Genomic DNA, 18,848 nt, shown 5'->3' with positions numbered 1-18,848 from the left:
TCAATCAGCCACAGGTATTTATTGGGGTCCTACTGAGTTGGAAGTTCTCTGGGGGACATCATGAGACAGATAAAATGCAATTACTGCCCTAAAGGAGCTTAGAATCTACTTGAGAAGGCAAGGCTGGTACACTTAAATATACTTAAATGTGAGTGGGAGGCTGAGGTGCTAACAGTAGTCAGAAAAGGGGCCCCCAGCAAGGGCTGGGAGTGATGATAGAGAATTTGTCACTTTCCACACTGATTGGAAGCCTCTTCTATTTTCAAACATTCAAGAATGGAAATTTCATGCTTTTCCTAGGTGACCTCTTCCAGTGTTTTGTACACTGTTCTTGAAGTCTCCTTTGAGTCATCTTGTCACCTTTGGACGTGGATAATGCTTGACTTTCTTGGGCCCAAAGACAGCCAGCCTTTCTTCCATGGGTGGAGCACTGGCTGCATCAGCTTCTCTTCCCACAGGTGGAGGAAGGATGATGGAAAGAGGCTGGGGTCCTGAAGGCCTTTGATCTTGGTCCTTCTCCCATGGTAACTGAGCAGTTCATCTTTCTGTCCCTCAGGGTCCTGCATTCCTCTCTGGGACAGTCAGGCTGGCCCCAGCAGGAAGAGAGTCATCCTGGAGCATCTTTCTTTCCACATGGGGCAGCTGGTCTGCTTGGGGATTCACTTCCAGAAAGTGTGTCATCTGAATTAGGGTGACCCTTTCTGCCTCCTGAGCTGTAGAGACACAGAGCAGACTGTGAGGGTTCTGGGTAAGGAAAGTACTGACTTTGATTTTCTAAGAACCACTCCCACCCACTGCAAGTTTTCAAGAACTTTCTGACACAGAAGCAAAGGAGCCCTAGTTGGCTAGGCTAAGCCAGCCCAGCCCCTGATAGGGCTCGGACTTTGGGGCCTGGGTCTGAGAACCTAAGCCTCCTCCACTTGCTGCCAGAAAATCTCACCCTTTCTTCACTAGGTCTACATATCACAGAGCCCTCACTTTAAGAGTACTTAAACCTGGGCATGTTGCTCTCAGAGAATTTTAGCAGGGCCTTGCAGAAGGGGGAAAAAATGCGAGGTTTGATCCCAGGTCTGGGCCCTGCACTCCTGCTCTCTGCTGTGAGGGTTGCTTATGGGGCTTATGGTTAACATAGGCATCACAGCCTTTGTAATCCTCCAGGAGCTTCTCCTTATGCTCTGGGTTGCCATTGACACATAAGTACAGAGATAATTTCTAATTTTATTGATTAAAAACCAAGGCAGTTTGGGCAGAGTGGCTGACGCCTATAATCCCAGCAATTTGGGAGGCCAAGGATCACTTGATGTCAGGAGTTCAACACCATTCTGGCCAACACGGTGAAACCCCATCTCTACTAAAAATACAAAAATTAGCCAGGCATGATGGTACATGCCTGTAGTCCTAGCTACTTGGGAGGCTGAGGCAGGAAAATTGCTTGAATCTGGGAGGTGGAGGTTGTAGTGAGCTGAGATCACACCATTGCACTCCAGCCTGGGTGACAGAGCAAGGCTCCGTCTAAAAAAAAAAAAAGAAAGAAAGAAAAGAAACCAAGGCCAAGAGTTAAATGGCTCAGCCTGGAATTTAGCTCTTCTACATTGAAAAGTCTTGGCAGGATTCTACCCCTACCCAGCCCTGAGGGTGTCAGGTGGGAACCAGAACTCTTCTGTCTAGCCTTGGAGCTACTCAACTCACAGGTCCTCCTTCTCCGGAGCTTCCTTTGCAATAGAACCAGAGCCATAAGCATAAACAGGGCCAGCATGGTAGAGACAGGAGCCAGGGTCCGAGAGCTGCTTTCATCTTCTGGAAAAGTACTAGAGTGGGGATGGAAAGAGCACAGGGGAGAGGAGGTTGGAGCTGGGCAGAAGATTAAAGACCATTGGCCCACGTCCTTATTTTACAGATGGGGGAGCTGAGGCCAAAGCAAATGGGCAGCCTTGGTTCCCATGGCAGGTTAGTGGCAGAGCTGGGACTAGAATCTCTGTCTTCAGGCTTCCAAGCTCGAATCCTTTTCCCTCTTCCACCCGTCTGTGTGTGGGCCCTGCGATGACTCCCAGTGAAAAAGAGGACTAGGTGGGAGCCAGCGACTCCAGCCTCAGCACTGGGCTCTGCCACAACCTTTCCTTGTGGCTTCAGTGCATCACCCCCTCTCTCCGGAGCGCCTATTCTTTATCTTTAAAAACAGAAAGTCCTAATGAAGTTTCCAGCCTAAATATTGTCCTTCTATCATTTAGATATCACTTGAAAACCACATGGAAATACTCAGGGAGCATTCTCACAGCAAGGCCCCTTGAGTGAGGGAGGGCATCTGATGTGTATGTCACTGTCTTGTGGGTACAAAGGGAGAGAAGAGAGCAGAGGGAGAGGGGCCTCGCTTGCATGCCAGGGATGAGGCAGATGTGGGGCCCTCCGACTGGGAGAAGGTGCCTGGGGTTACCTCTTCACGGAGGACTCCTTGCCAGGGGGCCTCCAGGGTCCTACTGCCGGGGCCTGGCTCAGCGTTGCTTGGGGACCTCTGTCTTCAGTGGCAGCATCTAGGTCCCCTGCAGCGCTTCCTTCCCCAGATGCTGCCTCCATGCTGGTCCACACATCTGCAGCTGGAGTTCCCAAGATCCACACATCTGCAGCTGGAGTTCCCAAGATCCACACATCTGCAGCTGGAGTTCCCAAGGTCCACATGCCTGCAGCTGGAGTTGTTTCTCCAATGGAGCCCAGAGATTGTTGCTTAGAAACTGGCGTTGCTTGTGGGAGGATTTCCCAGGCCAAAGTTTCTGAGACCAGAGCTGGTGGCCTAATGGTTCCTGGGACCTTTTTGGCTGCATCAAGGGCTATCCTGACCCCCTCTGTGTCCTCCCTTGGCCTATCAGCCTTGGTAGTTGTCATCTCCCTCCTGTCCTTGCTGGCTCTAACCCTGTTTGTCACCAAGCTTATGGTGCCCTCCCAAACACCTTCTGTTGTATTGGACATGCTTCTGCTTTTTGAAGCTGGACTCTCTGGAATGGGAGCTGGTACTTTGACAGAACCCTCCACCCAGCTGCCTGTCCCTGGAGCTTCTGGCCTGGTTGCTCCTGGGGTTTGTCTTCCCTCAGCTGAAGCTGTAGTCATGCTGGTTCCTGGAGTTGAAGCAACTGTGTCCCGTGCTGTCCCCTGTCCTAAGGTCTGGGTGGTTCCTGGGGTCCATCTGTTGGCCACTGGAGACGCTGTTCCATAGGATCTCATGGTGAGCTCCCCAGCAGCTGGAGTGGCTGTGGGGAGGGTGCTGGAGGGACCTGTGTGGACAGCAGAGGGAGGCCACATGGGAAGGCTGGCAGGCCGCCTACTGGATTTGGCAAAGGACACCAGGTTTAAAATGTCTGCTAAGTGGAATGCAACCTCACTAAGAGATGCCGTCTTTGACCAATAGGTTGGATAAAATAAAAAATAGGAAAATTTTTCATTCTCCAGTTTGTGGCAAACATTCTCTAGTCTGTGGCAGACACTGACATGTGATACTCCTATTTCCTTCTCCCATGCCCACATATTTTCTATCCAGCTGTCTTGAATCGCCAAGCTGTTTTCTCCAGAGGCCCAGCGCCCAGCAGGTATTGCTCTTCAAAAAAGATAAAAGAAACACTCCACTTCTAGCAGAGCAGCCAGTTGCAGCAGGTGACTGGAGAGCAGCATCTAATAGAACTAACCTGCTTTCAGGCTGCCTCCTGTCATGCTGTCTCCTCTGCCAAGTGGCCTTTCACAGCCTGGATGCCCTTCCTATGCTCTGGGTGCCTGACTTGGGATCAACAACCAGAACCTGCCGCAGAGGGCCTAGGCCTGGGAGCTGTCAGATGTCTGCTGAGGGGCTCAGCAAGAGTCTGTGTGAAGGACAGCCCAGTTGCAATTCTTCTGTCCTGCCTGTCACACCTTCTCTGCAGTGCTGCCCCTTCTCTGCATGTCTGAACATGCAGCTATCAGGATCCTAAGAAGCCACATTATCCCATTCTTGGAGCCATCTCCAAATATATGTTTCATGACATTTGGGGGACTCAGGTGGGAGAGTGTACATGCATTCACGGGGAAGTTTTTCCTAAAATCTCCCTTTCTTTTGAAGGCAGCCTTCTTCTGAAATGAAAGCCTGCTTCTTAACGTCTTTGCCTTACCCCAGCTTTTCATTGTCACTTCCGTAATGTTTCAAGCCCTTCTAGGTCTCTGAGGCTTCACTCCCACTTTCTCCTTCCTAGAATGTGCTTCACCAAGCTTGGCCCATCAGCCGTCAGCTCATACCTGCAGAGATGGTCAGATTCATGCTTAAGAACAGCATGTTGTTTTCACTTCCAATGCCGCAGAGGTAGCATCCGATGTCATCCGGGGACAGTTGGGACAGCCTCACCACAAACAAGCCTCTCTGTGGAAAGTCTGTGAGGGCCACACGGTCACGATAGCGATGGTGAGTGTAGTGGTTGGTGGACACAATGGTCTGGCAGATCCATCTTGGGGGCCCCAGACGGCACCAGTACTTCCTCTGGTGCCTGTTGACAGATGAGGGGGCATAATGGCACTGGATGGTGACAGCTCCTCCAGGCTCCCCTGACACCAGCCTTGAGCCCTTCAATGCATTTGGAGCTGCAGACAGAGAAGGAGGTCAAAGGAGAGGGAGTGGTGAGCATAGTCACTGTTTGGGGAGTCACGAGCTCTGAACTCTGCCAGAATTAGGGGTCAAGTCAGAAGACGCCACTGTGAACATGGAGCAGAATCAATATAAAAATGGCAGAACTCAGCCATTGGGAAAGCAGATGTTGTCCCAAGGTATGGAAGATGAAAATGTAATCATAATCTTACCCACCCAGATAAGCTAACACTTATCCCCAGCTATCCTGGACCATCCAGAGCCTGGGTTCCCCTGTGCTCCAATGCAGATGTTTAAAAAGATGCCATCTAAGCACACATAAGAGGGCTGAGGCAACATCTGACACTCACTCACTCAGTCACTCCTCACTGTAGATTTAGACAACACAGTCCAAACCATGCCACCAGTGATAACATTAAATGGTAATTTATCATTAAAAGACAAAAATATTCACAATTATAAACAAGGACCCTTTCAGGACAACAGTGATGATTCCCTGACAGAAGGGCTCTGGTTTGCATGGAATGTAAAAGAGAGATGCTGAGCAGTAAGAACATATCAGTGTACCTTTCATCTGCAAAAGACGGGGAGCCCTGAAACACAAGAATCCCGTTCTGCTTGGTGGGTTGGACCACTGGTTGCAAAATTTTTCACACTAGTCACTTTTCCATAGAAACAGAAACAACCAAATGCCACCATATAAGCACAGACGAGCAGTACTGTGAATATGTCCGCTTGGCAACAGACATAAGGACAATTCATAGTTGAATCACGTATGTGGCCAGCTTCCTGGATGACTTAAATGTGATGGGGTGCAAGCAGAAACAAAGTTCATTCTTTCTCTCACTGCCTCTTCATACCTTCTCCGTGGACATCTCTGATCCTTGATGAAATCTCAGGCACAATCTCATGTATAGTAGCTTTCTTTCATAATTTCTCATGGATAATAAAAAGTCCCGCCTACTCTAAACTTATACATCCAGTCCAGTCCAATGAGAGATTACAACTCCAATCTCTTGCCCAGTCAAAACCCTTTCCTTTCTCCCAGCTGGGCTTGGAGTCTGTCATGGAGGAGGGGGGCATGGTTGCGGTCTGTTGCTTTGCTCTATCCCTTCCCCTGTTCAAAGCTTCTGTCTGGGGGTCTCTCCAGGGTTGGGCAGAGTGGGGAGAGGAGAGGTGAATGAGATGGTTGTGATCTGCCCTTGGTGCTTTCTGGGCATGGCAGATGACCAAGGCTGCCTCTTTTTTGCCTACTGATGTATTTTTAGCATATATGGCTGTCGTTCTCTCCTTATGAGAATTGCATGTTCTTCTGCTGGCCATTAGTGGCCACCACCCACAAGCCTATGACTTCTGGCTATCTGCCCTGCTCTGTGGTCATAGTCCCCTCTGGGTGGCCCTCTAGGTGGAGGCCTTGCATTTAACACAGGAAGTACACCTGTGTCCTGCGGTCAGAAGAAACCTGGGACAAAGGGCAAGCTTGTTGAGTGGCTTTCTGGAAGTTCCTTCTCTTACTTGGCTTAAAGTGAGGGGAAAGTGATGTCTCCTGTCCCCTGGGACAAGTGAAGGGGACCACAACATAGGAACATCTCTCCGACACAGCCCTCTCAGTGAGCTCTGCAGCTGCTGATGATTCTCTCCCTCCCTCATTTGGCCTGGACAGCTTCCCGCGGGGCCGTTGCTGGGAGCAGCTCTATGGTGTCTTTCTACAGCCCTGTACATGTGGTTCAACATCTTGCGGTAGGATGTGGATGCCTGGCACCTATCAGTTTGTTCTGTCTTTAGGACCTCTGAACCCCAGAAAGTTCAGTTTAATATCCTTGATTTGGTTTGGATGTTTGTCCCCTCCAAATCTCATGTTGAAATGTGATTCCCAATGTTGAGGGTGGGGCCTGGTGGGAAGTGATCGGGTCGTGGGGGAGGATCTGTCGTGAATGGTTTAGCACCATCCCCTTGGTGCTAAATGAGTTGTTTCTTAGTTCACATGAGATCTGGGGCCTCCCCTCACCCCTTCTCTTGCTCCCTCTCTCGCCATGTGCTGTGCTGCTCCTGTTTTGCCTCCCCCATGAGCAAACGCTCCCTAAAGCCTCACCAGAAGTCAAGCAGATACCAGCACCATGCTTCCTGTACAGCCTGCAGAACCATGAGCAAAATTACACTTCTTTTCTTTATAAATCACTCAGTCTCAGGTATTTCTTTATAGCACCGTAAAAATGGCCTAATATAATCTTGTTGCCAGGAACAGTTAAGTAGTTTGTGGGTGCCAGAGCAAAATGAAAATGCAGGACTTCTTGTTCAAAAGTTATTAAGAATTTCAACATGGCAACAGCAGAGCATTAAGCCAAGTACCTTCTGAGTATGCGGTCCTGTGTGACTGCACAGGCCCAGGAAACCTACCCTGCCTATTATGTGTGTATTCAGGTCTAATTGCTGGAAGAGTAGAGGTCATAAATGTTATGGCTGTACTGATACTCACTGTAAGTTTCATTAAACAACACACCCCAAACCATGTCACTAATGGGAAAGTTAAATTACCATTTAAATTTACCGAGTTGTGAATATTTGCAATATTCACAATTACAAACAAGGACCATTTCAGGACAACAGTGATGATGCCCTGATAAAGTGTGCATACCCCAGAATCCAGGAATTCCCCTCACCTGTATGTGGCACATTTGAGAGGAGCACGGTTCCACTAATCAGCAGGATGGGGTGATCTGACTTCACAGTAGAAAGCTGATTAAGAATCCTTAATCAACCCTTGCAAATGCACGTAATTTTTTATTAATACCAAAGTTAAGAACCAATACCTTAAGGATTCATTTGATAGATCACAAATCAGTAGCTTTTTGTTATATATAATAATTAAGGTTTGGGAAATTTTATATTAACTACCATAAGAATTCAAGACCAGGCCAGCATTTTAGGGTTAACGTGTGCCCACCTGGGGGCCCTGATGCCAATTCTCTGCCCATCCATGGAGGTGGGTGCCCTGGCTCTCATCCCCTCATTGTTACTCAGCAATTGTCTATTGCTATGGCTTCCATTAGGAGAGGCTAGGGCTGCCTATAGCTGTAGGGAGCCTGAGTTGGTCTGAGAGAGCCTGAGAGGTCTGAGGTCCATGGTCGAACAAAGGGAGGGTAGGGGTTGTACCTGCAAAGGAGCTCTCCTCCCTCCAGCAGAGGGGCGAGGAAGGCGTGAGTGTTCCCATGGCCCGGAGATGGGTCCTGGAGGGGAGAGAGCCCTCCCACAGCCATCTCGGATGGGGTCTTTTTTGTGGAAGGGCGAAAGAGGAACCTGCAGCAAAGGGAGGAGATGGGTCATCAGGGGGCCATCCATGTGTCCACAAAGGCACCCACAGAGGAAGAAGCAAACAGCCAGTTCCAAACCCCTGCCAGGCCAGATAGCTCCAGGCCATCCATCAAGTAAGAGCTGCCTGCCCTCCTGCAGCTTCTCCCTCCCACTGCTACCACCTTGCTGGGGTCTCAAGCAGCAGCTGCCTAGATGGGGAGGAGAGAGGGGTAGAGAAGAGGGAAGGCAGCAACCACACCCCCTTCCTGGACTGCAGGCCTTGAGGGGATGAGGGAGTATACCTTTAAATGAAGATTAAAGTGCTGACCAAAGTATTTAACTGGAAACTTTAAATGATCAAATTTAGAATGTTTGAGACTTAAAGCAATTAACTTAGGACTATTACTTAGCAGAAAAATCATGGGCCTGCCTGAGTTGACGTTTACTGAAAAATTTTAAAAGGGACAGCAGGAGATTAAAGAGGTGGTGTGATTTTATCACGCAGAGTGCTTACTCAAATATTGGCTACATTTTTTGTTTTTGTTTTTGTTTTGAGATGGAGTCTCGCTCTGTTGCCCAGGCTGGAGTGCAGTGGCGCAATCTCAGCTCACTGCAACCTCTGCCCCCAGGGTTCAAGCGATTCTTCTGCCTCAGCCTCCCGAGTAGCTGGGACTACAGGTGCATGCCACCAGGCCTGGCTAATTTTTGTATTTTTAGTAGAGACAGGGTTTCACCATGTTGGTCAGGCTGGTCTCGAACTCCTGACCTCGTGATCTGCCTGCCTCAGCCTCCCAAAGTGCTGGGAGTACAGGTGTGAGCCACCACGTCCGACCTTATTGGCTACCTTTGATTCATTAAAACTCTGATTTGTTTTTAAGCCAGTTGTTAATCCTTTTTTGATATTATGATAGAATTTCCATTCATTCATTAATTTATTCAGTCATTATTTATTAAGCATCTACTTGGGACTAGATTCTAGGTACTGGGAACTCTTGGTGCATACTCACTGTATTCCTCAATGGTTCCCTATTACCATCAGAATAAAATCTACTACAGCGTGGAGATGGAGCCATTTGTCATCTGAGCATGTTTTATACCTGGACAGTTTTCCCATACCAGCCTGTGAGGAACTTTAGGGCAGCCTGGAAGACTCAGGTCTGGTTTAGTAAGCCCTGAACCTGGGCTGGGTTTGGGACTCACCTTGTAGCAGGCACAGTATGAGGAAGAGGGGCATTTTCCATCCCGGCCTCCTGTTGGTGACCTGCAAAAAACACTCTAAATGAAAAGAGCCCTGAGAGAAGCTGGGTGAGGGTGGTGGGACTTGAGAGAACAAGCATCTTCTCGCTTCGGGATCTCGGTTTGCTTGGTGCAGGGGCTGGGTTGCAGATATCTGAGAATAAGACAAGCACTTCCCTCCCTGAGAAAGCATGACTTTATCCTCACACTCCCAAGCATGCACATTTTGGTCATTTCCACGAGGCCAAAATGTCCCTTACCCTTGAGGGTTCTGTGTTCAGAAGAGGTGAAACTCCCTCTGTAGGATTCTAGCCTGGGCACCCACTTGCCAGCCTGGAGCTCTGAGTTTGTGGGGAGCACCGTGTAGTGGAAAGGCCATGTTTGAAGTCCAAACTCTAGTTGGAATTGTGGGACCTTGGAAGGTTAGTCTCAGGGATTTGATTCCTCTTCAGGAGAATGAAGGAATCTGCATGGGGTTGTTGTTACACAACTTACGTGAGATTGTGGTAAAGTGCCAGCAATGAGCCTGGAGTAGTCCACTTCTGTTCCTCTCCTCACCACTGCCTGTTTGCAGAAGGGGAATCGGTTTTTTCAGGGGAAGATTTCTGTTTCACTGTTAGTATGCCTCTGGTTATTAACAACGAGTTAAAAATTAAATCTCAGACCAAGTAGCTCTCTGCACTAGGGTGCTATTCTGTTTCTTCTCCACAACTTCTAGAAAGCCCTCTCTGTCCTCTCATCCACACTGACCTTTACCCCACTCTGGTCTCTCCCACTGGCCTGGGGAGCTTCAAGAGGGGACGGCTTTGTATTTCATCCCTCTACCATCATGCTCTGAAAGGGGATCTAGCACATTGTAGATGTGAAATGCACAGCTATTGTGAACAGTAACCCTCCTCTTTTAATGGACACCATACTGATCACTACTCAATGGTCTTTTACCACTTGCTGAGGAAAAAGACAGAGATTGTGGCCGGGTGCAGTGGCTCATGCCTGTAATCCCAGCACTTTGGGAGGCCGAGGCAGGTGGATCACGAGGTTAGGAGTTCAAGACCAGCCTGACCAACATGGTGAAACCCCATCTTTACTAAAAAATACAAAAATTAGCCCGACATGGTGGCATGCGCCTGTAATCCCAGCTACTGAGGAGACTGAGGCAGTAGAATTGCTTGAACCCAGAAGGTGGAGGTTGCAGTGAACCCATGCCACTGCACTCTCACTTGGGTGACAGAGCAAGACTCTGTCTCAACAACAACAAAAAAAGACAGAGATTGTACATCACACTTCTCTTGCATTCCCCAGAGGGTATTCATGGATGCTTTTTGATTGATTAAAAATCTACTCTTTGAATCTATCTATTACTTCTGTTTCTGGGACCTATAGATTTTTTAAAAAGCAAACTAAAGTTAGCCATTGAGTTTTTCTTCCTACCCTAATATGTTCCTCACTACTGTTAAGGACAGGCGCTAATAGTCAATGGATTGGCCCATGGGCAGAAACCCCCTCACTCCCCAAACAGTTTAAGCCATGCAAAACCACTGGCCAGTTTGGGACACAGGCTGTGCAGGAGGGAATCACAAAAAGGAAAACAGGGAATAGGAGAAAAGAGAAGGCAGAGAAAGTAGGAGAACAGGGAGAGAAAAGGAGAGGTAGGAGGTGAAAGAAGGGAAAAGGGAAGAGAGAAGACAGAAGAGAAAAGTAGAGAGTCCATGGGGTGGCCCTGAGCTTGTTTTCTTGCAACTAGACTTGGCAAGTTGTCCCCTCAACTTGGCTCTGCCCAACCCTCTCCACTAAGACCTTTCCCTGCTCTATCCAGTTTGAGCCACAAGAATGGCCAGATCTTTAAAAGTCCATAGGCTCTTTATGCAGCTTTCTGTGCCTTCCCTCTAGCAAGTCCCCTAGCTTGGGCACTGCGATGGCAGTCTCAGACCTTTCCCTGCCTTACAAAGCTTTCTGTCCCCACCTGGAGACTCTCCCAGGGTGTTCCTGCACCTAACTCATAATTTGATTAATATTCACCAAGTTCTGGCTGATTCTGGGGCTGGTACCTAGACTCCCCCTGGGCAAATTTTTCTAAAGCGTTAAGTGCTGATGCAGCACATGTTGGGGCCAAAGTCTCTGCATCATACCATCCAGTTCCTCTGAAGCCACCGGTGCAGCAATCTCTGGGCTTCAGGAAGAAAAGCCGGCTCCGTGGGGGCAATGAGGAAGCAGGAGTATGAGATAAAATGTTTCCAGGGAGTTATCAGCTTTGATTGGAGGCTGGAAGGATAATATTCAACGGAATGTCTCCAAGTCACCCTCTCTGCCAATGACCTTCAGAAATCCTTTCTCCAGGAGACAGGGGGCCATAATTCAGTAGCCTGGGGCCACAGGTTTCTGTTACTGCACACTGCATTTTAGGGGATGAGACCACATGAGGGGACTCTCTTGTCCCTCTCGTCCTGCTGGGAAGGGCATGCACCTCATCTCAGCTTCAGCACAGGCTGCTGCGTGACTTCCCAGATGCCTACTGGCCTTCCGAGCCCCAGCTCACTCCTATCCCCTCCCCACATCCGCTGGGCAGCAGATACGAAGGGAAGGAGTCAGTTTGGTGTAGAGGAGAGAGCACAGAACCAGGACTCAGGAGGGGCTGCAGCAGCCTCAGTCTGCTGCAATAACTTGGCCAATGTTCTGTTCCTCTCCTCTACAAAAGAAGAGCTTTGACCGCATGTTCTCCGTGTTTCTTCTCTTTCTAACGTTTTTTGGTTCTAAATTACCCAGTACTTCTAAGGAACCATGCACTCTGGTGGGTGTGAGCAGAATAATAGGGAGCTGAGAGGGAGCCCCTATGTTCTGGACTCTAGAACCCTTACCTGGCCTCCTGGGAAGGAGCCCACCTGCTCTGGGAAGGGCACTGAGGAGCATGTGTGACAGCTATGGCTACAGTTCACCCCCCACATTCAGAGGCAAGATCCCAACCTCCAGGAGAAAGCCTCATTTCACCTTTTGTTCTCTGGGCTTCACTGTGGCCTCTCCATCCATCTCAGTCTGGAAACAAGATCCAGGTGGACTTTTCTTCTCCTTATGAGATGCAGGTGTTTGGACGTCTTCCAGTTGCTCTTGTTTAAACCTGGAGACTGAGAAGTCAAGGTGGTATTTTGGAAAGCAGATGGAGCCAGCAACAGAAGGTCGGGGTGCAAGGCGTAGCTCTGCCACTCACCTCAAGTCACTTCTCTTTGGATTTTATTATTTATAAGAGGAAGCCAGTCCTAATCCCTTGTCGTTCTTACTGTCACTTATTCCTGAAGAACTTTTCCAGGGGTGGTAACAGTAGCTTCAAGAAAGAAAACACTGATCCATGTCCTTCCTCCTCTTGTGTCCCCTTCAGGGGTCTCAGACTATTTAGGGTGCCTTAGCTTACCAGCCCATTCAGGCATCTCCCAGACAAGTGATGCAACAACTTGGGCAGGAGGGCAGGGAAAATTCAAAATTCAGGAGAGGAATTCCCCTGCCATTTGGCTGGCAGCTGGTGCCCTCCAGCTGACCTGGCCCCTCCAACTCTCATAGAGAAGCACTTTGGGCAGCTTGGGTCACTGACTTCAGAGTTGCATGAGCTGGTGGTTACTAATTCACGTCCCTGACAAAGCATAATACAGTAAATTAGATGATCTTCATGGAAAGAGGACACTGAGAAGTGTGGCTTACCCAAATAGATGACACACTTGAAAAATACCCTAATATTTCCCTTTGGAAAATAGTTTATGGGTTTTTTTTTCCTTGTAAAATATGTGATCTTCCAATCTCTGTTGGTCTCAAACTTGTACAGCTGAAGCACTCAACAATGAATGGGCACAAGCGGATGGGGGGTGCTGCAAACTGTAATTAGGGACCTTCACTAGGACCCCTGATAGATATGATAATATGGCACCTCTGAGCCAATTAGAAAGGGCAACTCTTCCTTAAGAATAAATTCAGTTGGTATATTGTTGTGTAGTTTGCTGTAGCCTTAGATGGCAGCATGTATTCTCCATGCATTTCCCCTTCCAAATTTGAAGGCAGATTGAGGGTAGAAATTGAATCACTGAAAGCAGTAGAAGAGGAAGAGAAAAACTCTATGGGGTGCTTGGAGTTTGGCCGTGACAGGACAACAGTGCATGGTGTGTGCTTGTAACTTTGTGCGCAGCTGTGTGTGCTGCTTTCCCAGGACTTGGTCAGCAGCTTCCAGTGCTAGAGCTCCAGATCTTCACCTCCATCTACAGCCTCTCATATTAGTTAAAATACATCTACAATGTGAATGATATCTCCTTAGTAATGGCGCTCTTGAGCAGTGCACAACCTGAAGAACTGTATACAGTGGGCTTGCCTTCCGAGACTGCTTTCCAGAAATGAGTGACCTTCATGTAGGTGGTAGAGAGGTAGCTAATGCCTGGCTAGATTCTCCCCTTCCCCTCCTCATGGAGCAGTATAGCGTCATGTTTGATCACGTAGATTCTGGAGTCAGACTCCCCCCTCCTCTCAGTTAAGATCTCAGTTCTACTTTTTGCTGGGAAAATGACATGGGTCAGGTTACTTTTTCTCTTTAAACCTAGTTTTCTTAATCTGTTAAACAGGAGAAAATAGCACCTAGCTCATAAAGTTATTATGTGGATCAAATGTGATAATCCATATAATTCAAAGTTCTTAGCATGCAGTTAATTTTCATTAAACATTAGCTGAGAATATTATTAGCTTGGCTTGTAGCAAAGGAAGCAGGTGTTTTATCATGATCGAACTCTAAAAAAAAAAATCCCTTCGATGGTTTTCATCTATTCAAGGGTCCCCTCCCTCCCTCCCTTCCTTCCTTCCTTTTCCTTTCCATTATTTTGGCATTTGAAAGATAAAAAATTCATCAATTTGTCTAAGGATACTTCTGAATTAAATTTATATTCTTAAGTAAACATTTGTCAAAGTTTCACCATTTTGTAAATGTTGCTGCTATTTGCATCCTTAAGGTCATATTTTTCTGTTTTCTCTACTTCTGAACACTTTGAAGATTTTTTGATTACAGAAACCAAAAATTATAGTAAAGTACAGTTAATTGTAATGCACTGGTCCAGTTTCCAGAGCACTTTCTCAGAGCCATGATGTCCCTTCTCTGAAGCTTTATGGAGGAGAAAACTCCATACTGGCTGCTTCTCTTGGGGGTACAATTGAATTTTCTTATCCAGCACAAAGCCCCAGGGGCTCCTTTACATATATGTATGACACTATAACCTTCTGAATTTAGGCACTAGACTCTGGAATCAGGCTTTGACCAGACATCAAATCTGGGAAGAGCTTTGTCCATTCCCTGTCCTCCAGCTCCCACCTCCAATCCCCCAGTTAGCAAATAACTTTGTTTGTTAAACATACACACGTGAGAGTAAAAACCAGCAAACAGAAAGCTAACCCAAGAAGGAAAAGCTACTTGTACTGTAAAACAATCCATATGGATCTCTTTCTTCTCCAAAATGTGCTTTCTAATGTGTAATGAAGAGCAGTGGACAGAGGTGCTTTAGATTCCCACGTGGCTCACCCAGTCCTGTCCCTTTCCTTGGTAGTCAAGACTTACCCTCCTCCTTATATGTTATGGTAGCTTTCTACTCGCTGTACTCACTTTGTAAGCTTTTTCTACCCTTGTTGTCTGCTGGAAAGGCACATTGTCCCTCCTAGCTCAGGTAGAATACCAAGTATTGAAGAAAACATTATTTAAAAACATCTGCCTTCATACAAGTCCTCGATTACTTACTTAGAAATTCACAAAGGAAGGTGAACTATGAGACTTGTCACTCCTCCAAATGAGAACGGAAGAAAGTATCTGTATAGCACAAATAATCATTTTATAATGGCATTTAGCAAGCTTTTATAACCTCAACCACCATTTACCTGATAGCAAAGCTTGCAGTTCAAAAATATTCAACCCCTAAACACAGGAGGCATTCCAAAGGCAGTTAGTTGAGTGCTGAGACAGTTTAAGTTCAGGTACAGACCGTTGGCAAAAGCACAAAGTAAAGAATCCCAGGAGATTATTTCATAGATGGGAGCATATTAGCCTAAGACTTTAGCTGTAGCTCATTCTAGAATGTTCGTATGAATTGCTGTTGGAAAACATGATCAGCACGTCTTAGCATAATCTTTTCTGGAGTGACTTGAGTCTGGAAATGGAAATGAATATGTTTCTTACTGGTTAAGATTATTTGGTTAGGATGCTATTTTGAATACACATTCTCCTGCGATAATGAATCTCTGGTCCTTGCAGGATGGAAGGGGCCCCAAAAAAGTTAACTTGCCACTAAGGAGGCTATTGGTCTCCGTCTCCTCGAAGAATGGTGCTATTTGCGGGGGCTCGGTGTTCATCTCTGTTGCTGGTAGGTTGAATGTTTGATAGCAACAGTAACTAACTCAGCGTGGATTAGTGGGAGCCTATACTGTTTGCTGGGCCCATGCGTAGCCTCTATCCTTCTGACAGTGCACCTTCCTTAATGTGTCCACTGCATTAGCACCAGGGTGGCCGATGGCTGAAGCTGGCTGATGTCAGAAGGCCAAGCCATTCTGTCAACTTGGCAGTTAGTGGTTCTTCCATGGTGGATTCTCTCTGCTGAGCTTAAGCACATGATACAAAGATCTTCACACTTCCTGCCTGCTCCTTTGTCCCTCCATGTTCCACTACCCCCACCTTTCACTCTGTATGTATTCTAACATCAGGCTATTTTTCCTTTCACACAAAATAGATGACCAGATGCACTGTGCAAGCTCTGTCCCTTGGATGGACTTTCTCCTGACTCTGTCTTTTAAGATCATTCCTTGTAGTACACCTGCTCTCCACTTTCGACTTGAACCAAACCAACTCATCTATAAACCAAGCTTGGGTTTTTCACCTGTCTGACATTAGCTATCAAGTATGCTCTTCTGTGGCCCCTTATGAGCCCGGAGAGGGGCACTTGTGCAACAGTGGTAGTTATTGTGAGGGTCCGGGCTGCCTGCTTATGCAGCTTGCTGTGCTTTCAGGGCCTTGTGCTTGATCCCAGCTAAAGCGCTTATAAGTCATGATGAATTGCCTGACCTTATGACTTGGTGGGTGTAATAACTCTTAGCTCATGATGGGTAGTTCCAGATGCATACTCATTTGGTATCCTGTGTTCAGGTACTGTGTCTCAACTAGGACTCAGTATCACACCAGGAGTTGTTTTTCAAAAGGCACATGATGCTCCCCTGCAGATGCCATGGCCTTGCAAAAGAGTCTTAGGGGACCACATGACTAGGTAGTGATTCTTCCACTAGGGCTTGCCATAAGCTCTGCACAGCATCTTTTCCCACCACCTAGACCTCTAACCCCAGTGAGTGCAGGGCTGCTTACAGCTAAGCCTGGACCTGCTGCAGAGGCTTTTCCTGCTCTGGGCCCCACTCAAAGGTAGAAGCCTTTCATGCCACTAGGTGTGTGGGCCAGAGCAGTATTTCCGGCTGTGGAATATGCTGCCTCCAGAACCAAAGAGGTCTATCAGATGTGTTGCTTCCTTCACTGTGGTAGGAGGTGCAAGGTATAATACCTTGTCTTTTGCTTTGGATGGGGTTTCTTGGGAGGCTCTTTATCACTGGACTCCTAAAAATATTACCATGTGACAGGTCCCTGAATCTTCATAGGTTCGCCTCCATCCTCTGATCCACATGTCTTACGAAGGCCTCCAAAATATAGCCACTTCTTGTTCATGTGGCCTGACTAGCATGAGAGCATCAAATAACGGGTCAATGTGACATTTTTTAGGATATCTAGATGATGTTGATTCCTTTGGACTATATTATGACAGAGGACAGGGAAGTTAACATAGTCCTGGGGTGAAACTATAAATATTTATTGTTATTCACCTGTATAGATGCAGATTGTTTCTAACTCTCTTCTCTGAAGGGAATAGCAAAGAATGCATTCACCAAATCAAGGCTGCGTGCCATGTACCTGAGGCTTTGCCAATCTGCTTGTAGCAGGTAGACAGACACAGTGGCTGAAAATGGGGTTACTCTTTGTTTGAGTGTGTGGTCCTTTACTGTCATCCTGCAGGGTCCACTTGGTTTCTGCAGGTGGCAACTATTGAATTAAATTGAGATATCATGGGAACTGCCATTCTTGTATCCTTTCGATTCTTATGGGTGATACTAATATCCAGAATTACCCCCAACACAGGATATTGTTTTATATTTACTATCTTGGCTGGGGATGGGGCAGTTTCAGAGGCTTCACTTGGTCCTACTGTGATAGTTCTGAGCCCACAGCCCTAGCATCCAATGATCCAAGTAGCAAGTATATGAATCCCAGTTATACATTCAGAGACTGGAGTAATTACCACTGGGTGTAAGCTGGACCTTGGCCAGGACTTTACTTATTACCTCGCTCCCACATGCCCCACTAGTTAGAACAGTAGCCATGAGGATGCTTTGATTCTCTGGGCAACATGCCAGCTTGGTACAGTTACCTGGGTAAATGATCCTGGGTCCCTTTGGGAAGGGCTTATGGAATCATTACTTTGCATGTTTGCTGGGGTGTTGCAGGGTTCTTTCTCCCAGAGACCTGACTGAGTCCAAGTCTGAAAACTGGTTCAGATCCAGAAAAGGCCAAAGGATCATGACACTGTATTGGGGCTACTGCTTTCAGACTCCTTGTTATCCATCCTTGACTTCTTCTAGTGGTCTAAGCTAAGAAACACTCTTGTTGGTTGAGTATCTATTTTGCCTCTAGGGGCACTGTGTTCCTTTAATCATCTCCGTAACTCTGTGGGTCAGGCATTCTTGGCTGCCAATCCAACCCCATTGCTCATTGTAATAACTTCATCCACCTGGCTTCTGCAGTTAAGTGCCACCACCTGGCTTCTTTAGCTCTGGGCCTATCATCACCACTGGTATTATTGAGTCAAATTCTCTACCTGATCGGGCGCGGTGGCTCATGCCTGTAATCCCAGTACTTTGGGAGGCCGAGAGGGGTGGAATGCCTGAGGTCAGGAGTTCGCAGACCAGTCTGGCCAACATGGTGAAACCCCATCTCCACTAAAAATACAAAAAAAATTAGCCAGTCATGGTGGCATGCACCCGTAATCCCAGCTACTCAGGAGACTGAGGCAGGGGAATCACTTGAACCAGAGAGGTGGAAGTTGCAGTGAGCTGAGATTGCACCACTGCACTCCAGCCTGGGCGACAGAGCGAGACTCTGTCTCAAAAAAAAAAAAATTCTCTACCTACCTTTCCAATCATCGATCCTGGCTTACTGAGGAGATTCGCAACTGATCTTTTCAGTCATGCTATTGTCCTTCTCACTAGATCATTTCTTTTGGGTTTTGTAAATGGTATAGTCTCTGGCCCTTCTCACAGAACGGAATCATCTGGTAGGCCTTCCAGCCTCATGGTGTGTCTACTCTAGCATGATGACTTCCCTGAGCTTTTTTGTTTCTACTTCTACTGTCTGCTGGGGTAGTCCTGGCATTTCAATCACATCAAGCTTGGGCCATCACTTTCTCCCTGCTTTTGGGAGCCATTTGAGCAGCAAGGTCACGTCACCTCCTGGGGTCCTTGCTAGGGTGTCAAATCCTGTATCTCTGGAGAGTGATCCCAAATCAGTAAAATCTTCCCTGTCCTACCTGATGCTCCCAGCCCCTTGATCCAGCATCTTCAGGATCCAGTCCTGCATGAACTCCTCTGACTTCTGCTGGTGTAGGCTGGCTAGGACTAGCAGCTCATTTGAGGT

At 47.4% G+C, this 18,848-nt stretch overlaps 1 protein-coding gene across 2 annotated transcripts; it reads right to left on the bottom strand.

Annotated features, from left to right (window-relative positions):
- FCAMR (Fc fragment of IgA and IgM receptor) lies at window positions 1-12,491 on the bottom strand. 2 transcript variants are annotated; one of them, XM_012506728.2, is made up of 9 exons: window positions 12,324-12,491; window positions 12,107-12,240; window positions 9,617-9,685; window positions 9,086-9,146; window positions 7,748-7,891; window positions 4,252-4,590; window positions 2,432-3,263; window positions 1,690-1,808; window positions 7-713 (listed from the first exon to the last, which is right to left on the bottom strand). In XM_012506728.2, exons 2-9 carry the CDS (start codon window positions 12,143-12,145, stop codon window positions 553-555), a joined length of 1,764 nt encoding a protein of 587 aa, XP_012362182.1. In that variant the 5' UTR covers window positions 12,146-12,240; window positions 12,324-12,491; the 3' UTR covers window positions 7-552. The 2 variants fall into 2 exon arrangements, with proteins under 2 accessions (XP_012362183.1, XP_012362182.1); XM_012506729.2 differs by lacking the exon at window positions 2,432-3,263 and having other exon boundaries at window positions 1-713.
- Window positions 12,492-18,848: the final 6,357 nt, after the last annotated feature.

Source organism: Nomascus leucogenys, chromosome 5, assembly GCF_006542625.1.
Source record: "Nomascus leucogenys isolate Asia chromosome 5, Asia_NLE_v1, whole genome shotgun sequence".
NCBI lineage: Eukaryota > Metazoa > Chordata > Mammalia > Primates > Hylobatidae > Nomascus > Nomascus leucogenys.
This window is presented reverse-complemented; position numbering and strand designations above follow the sequence as displayed.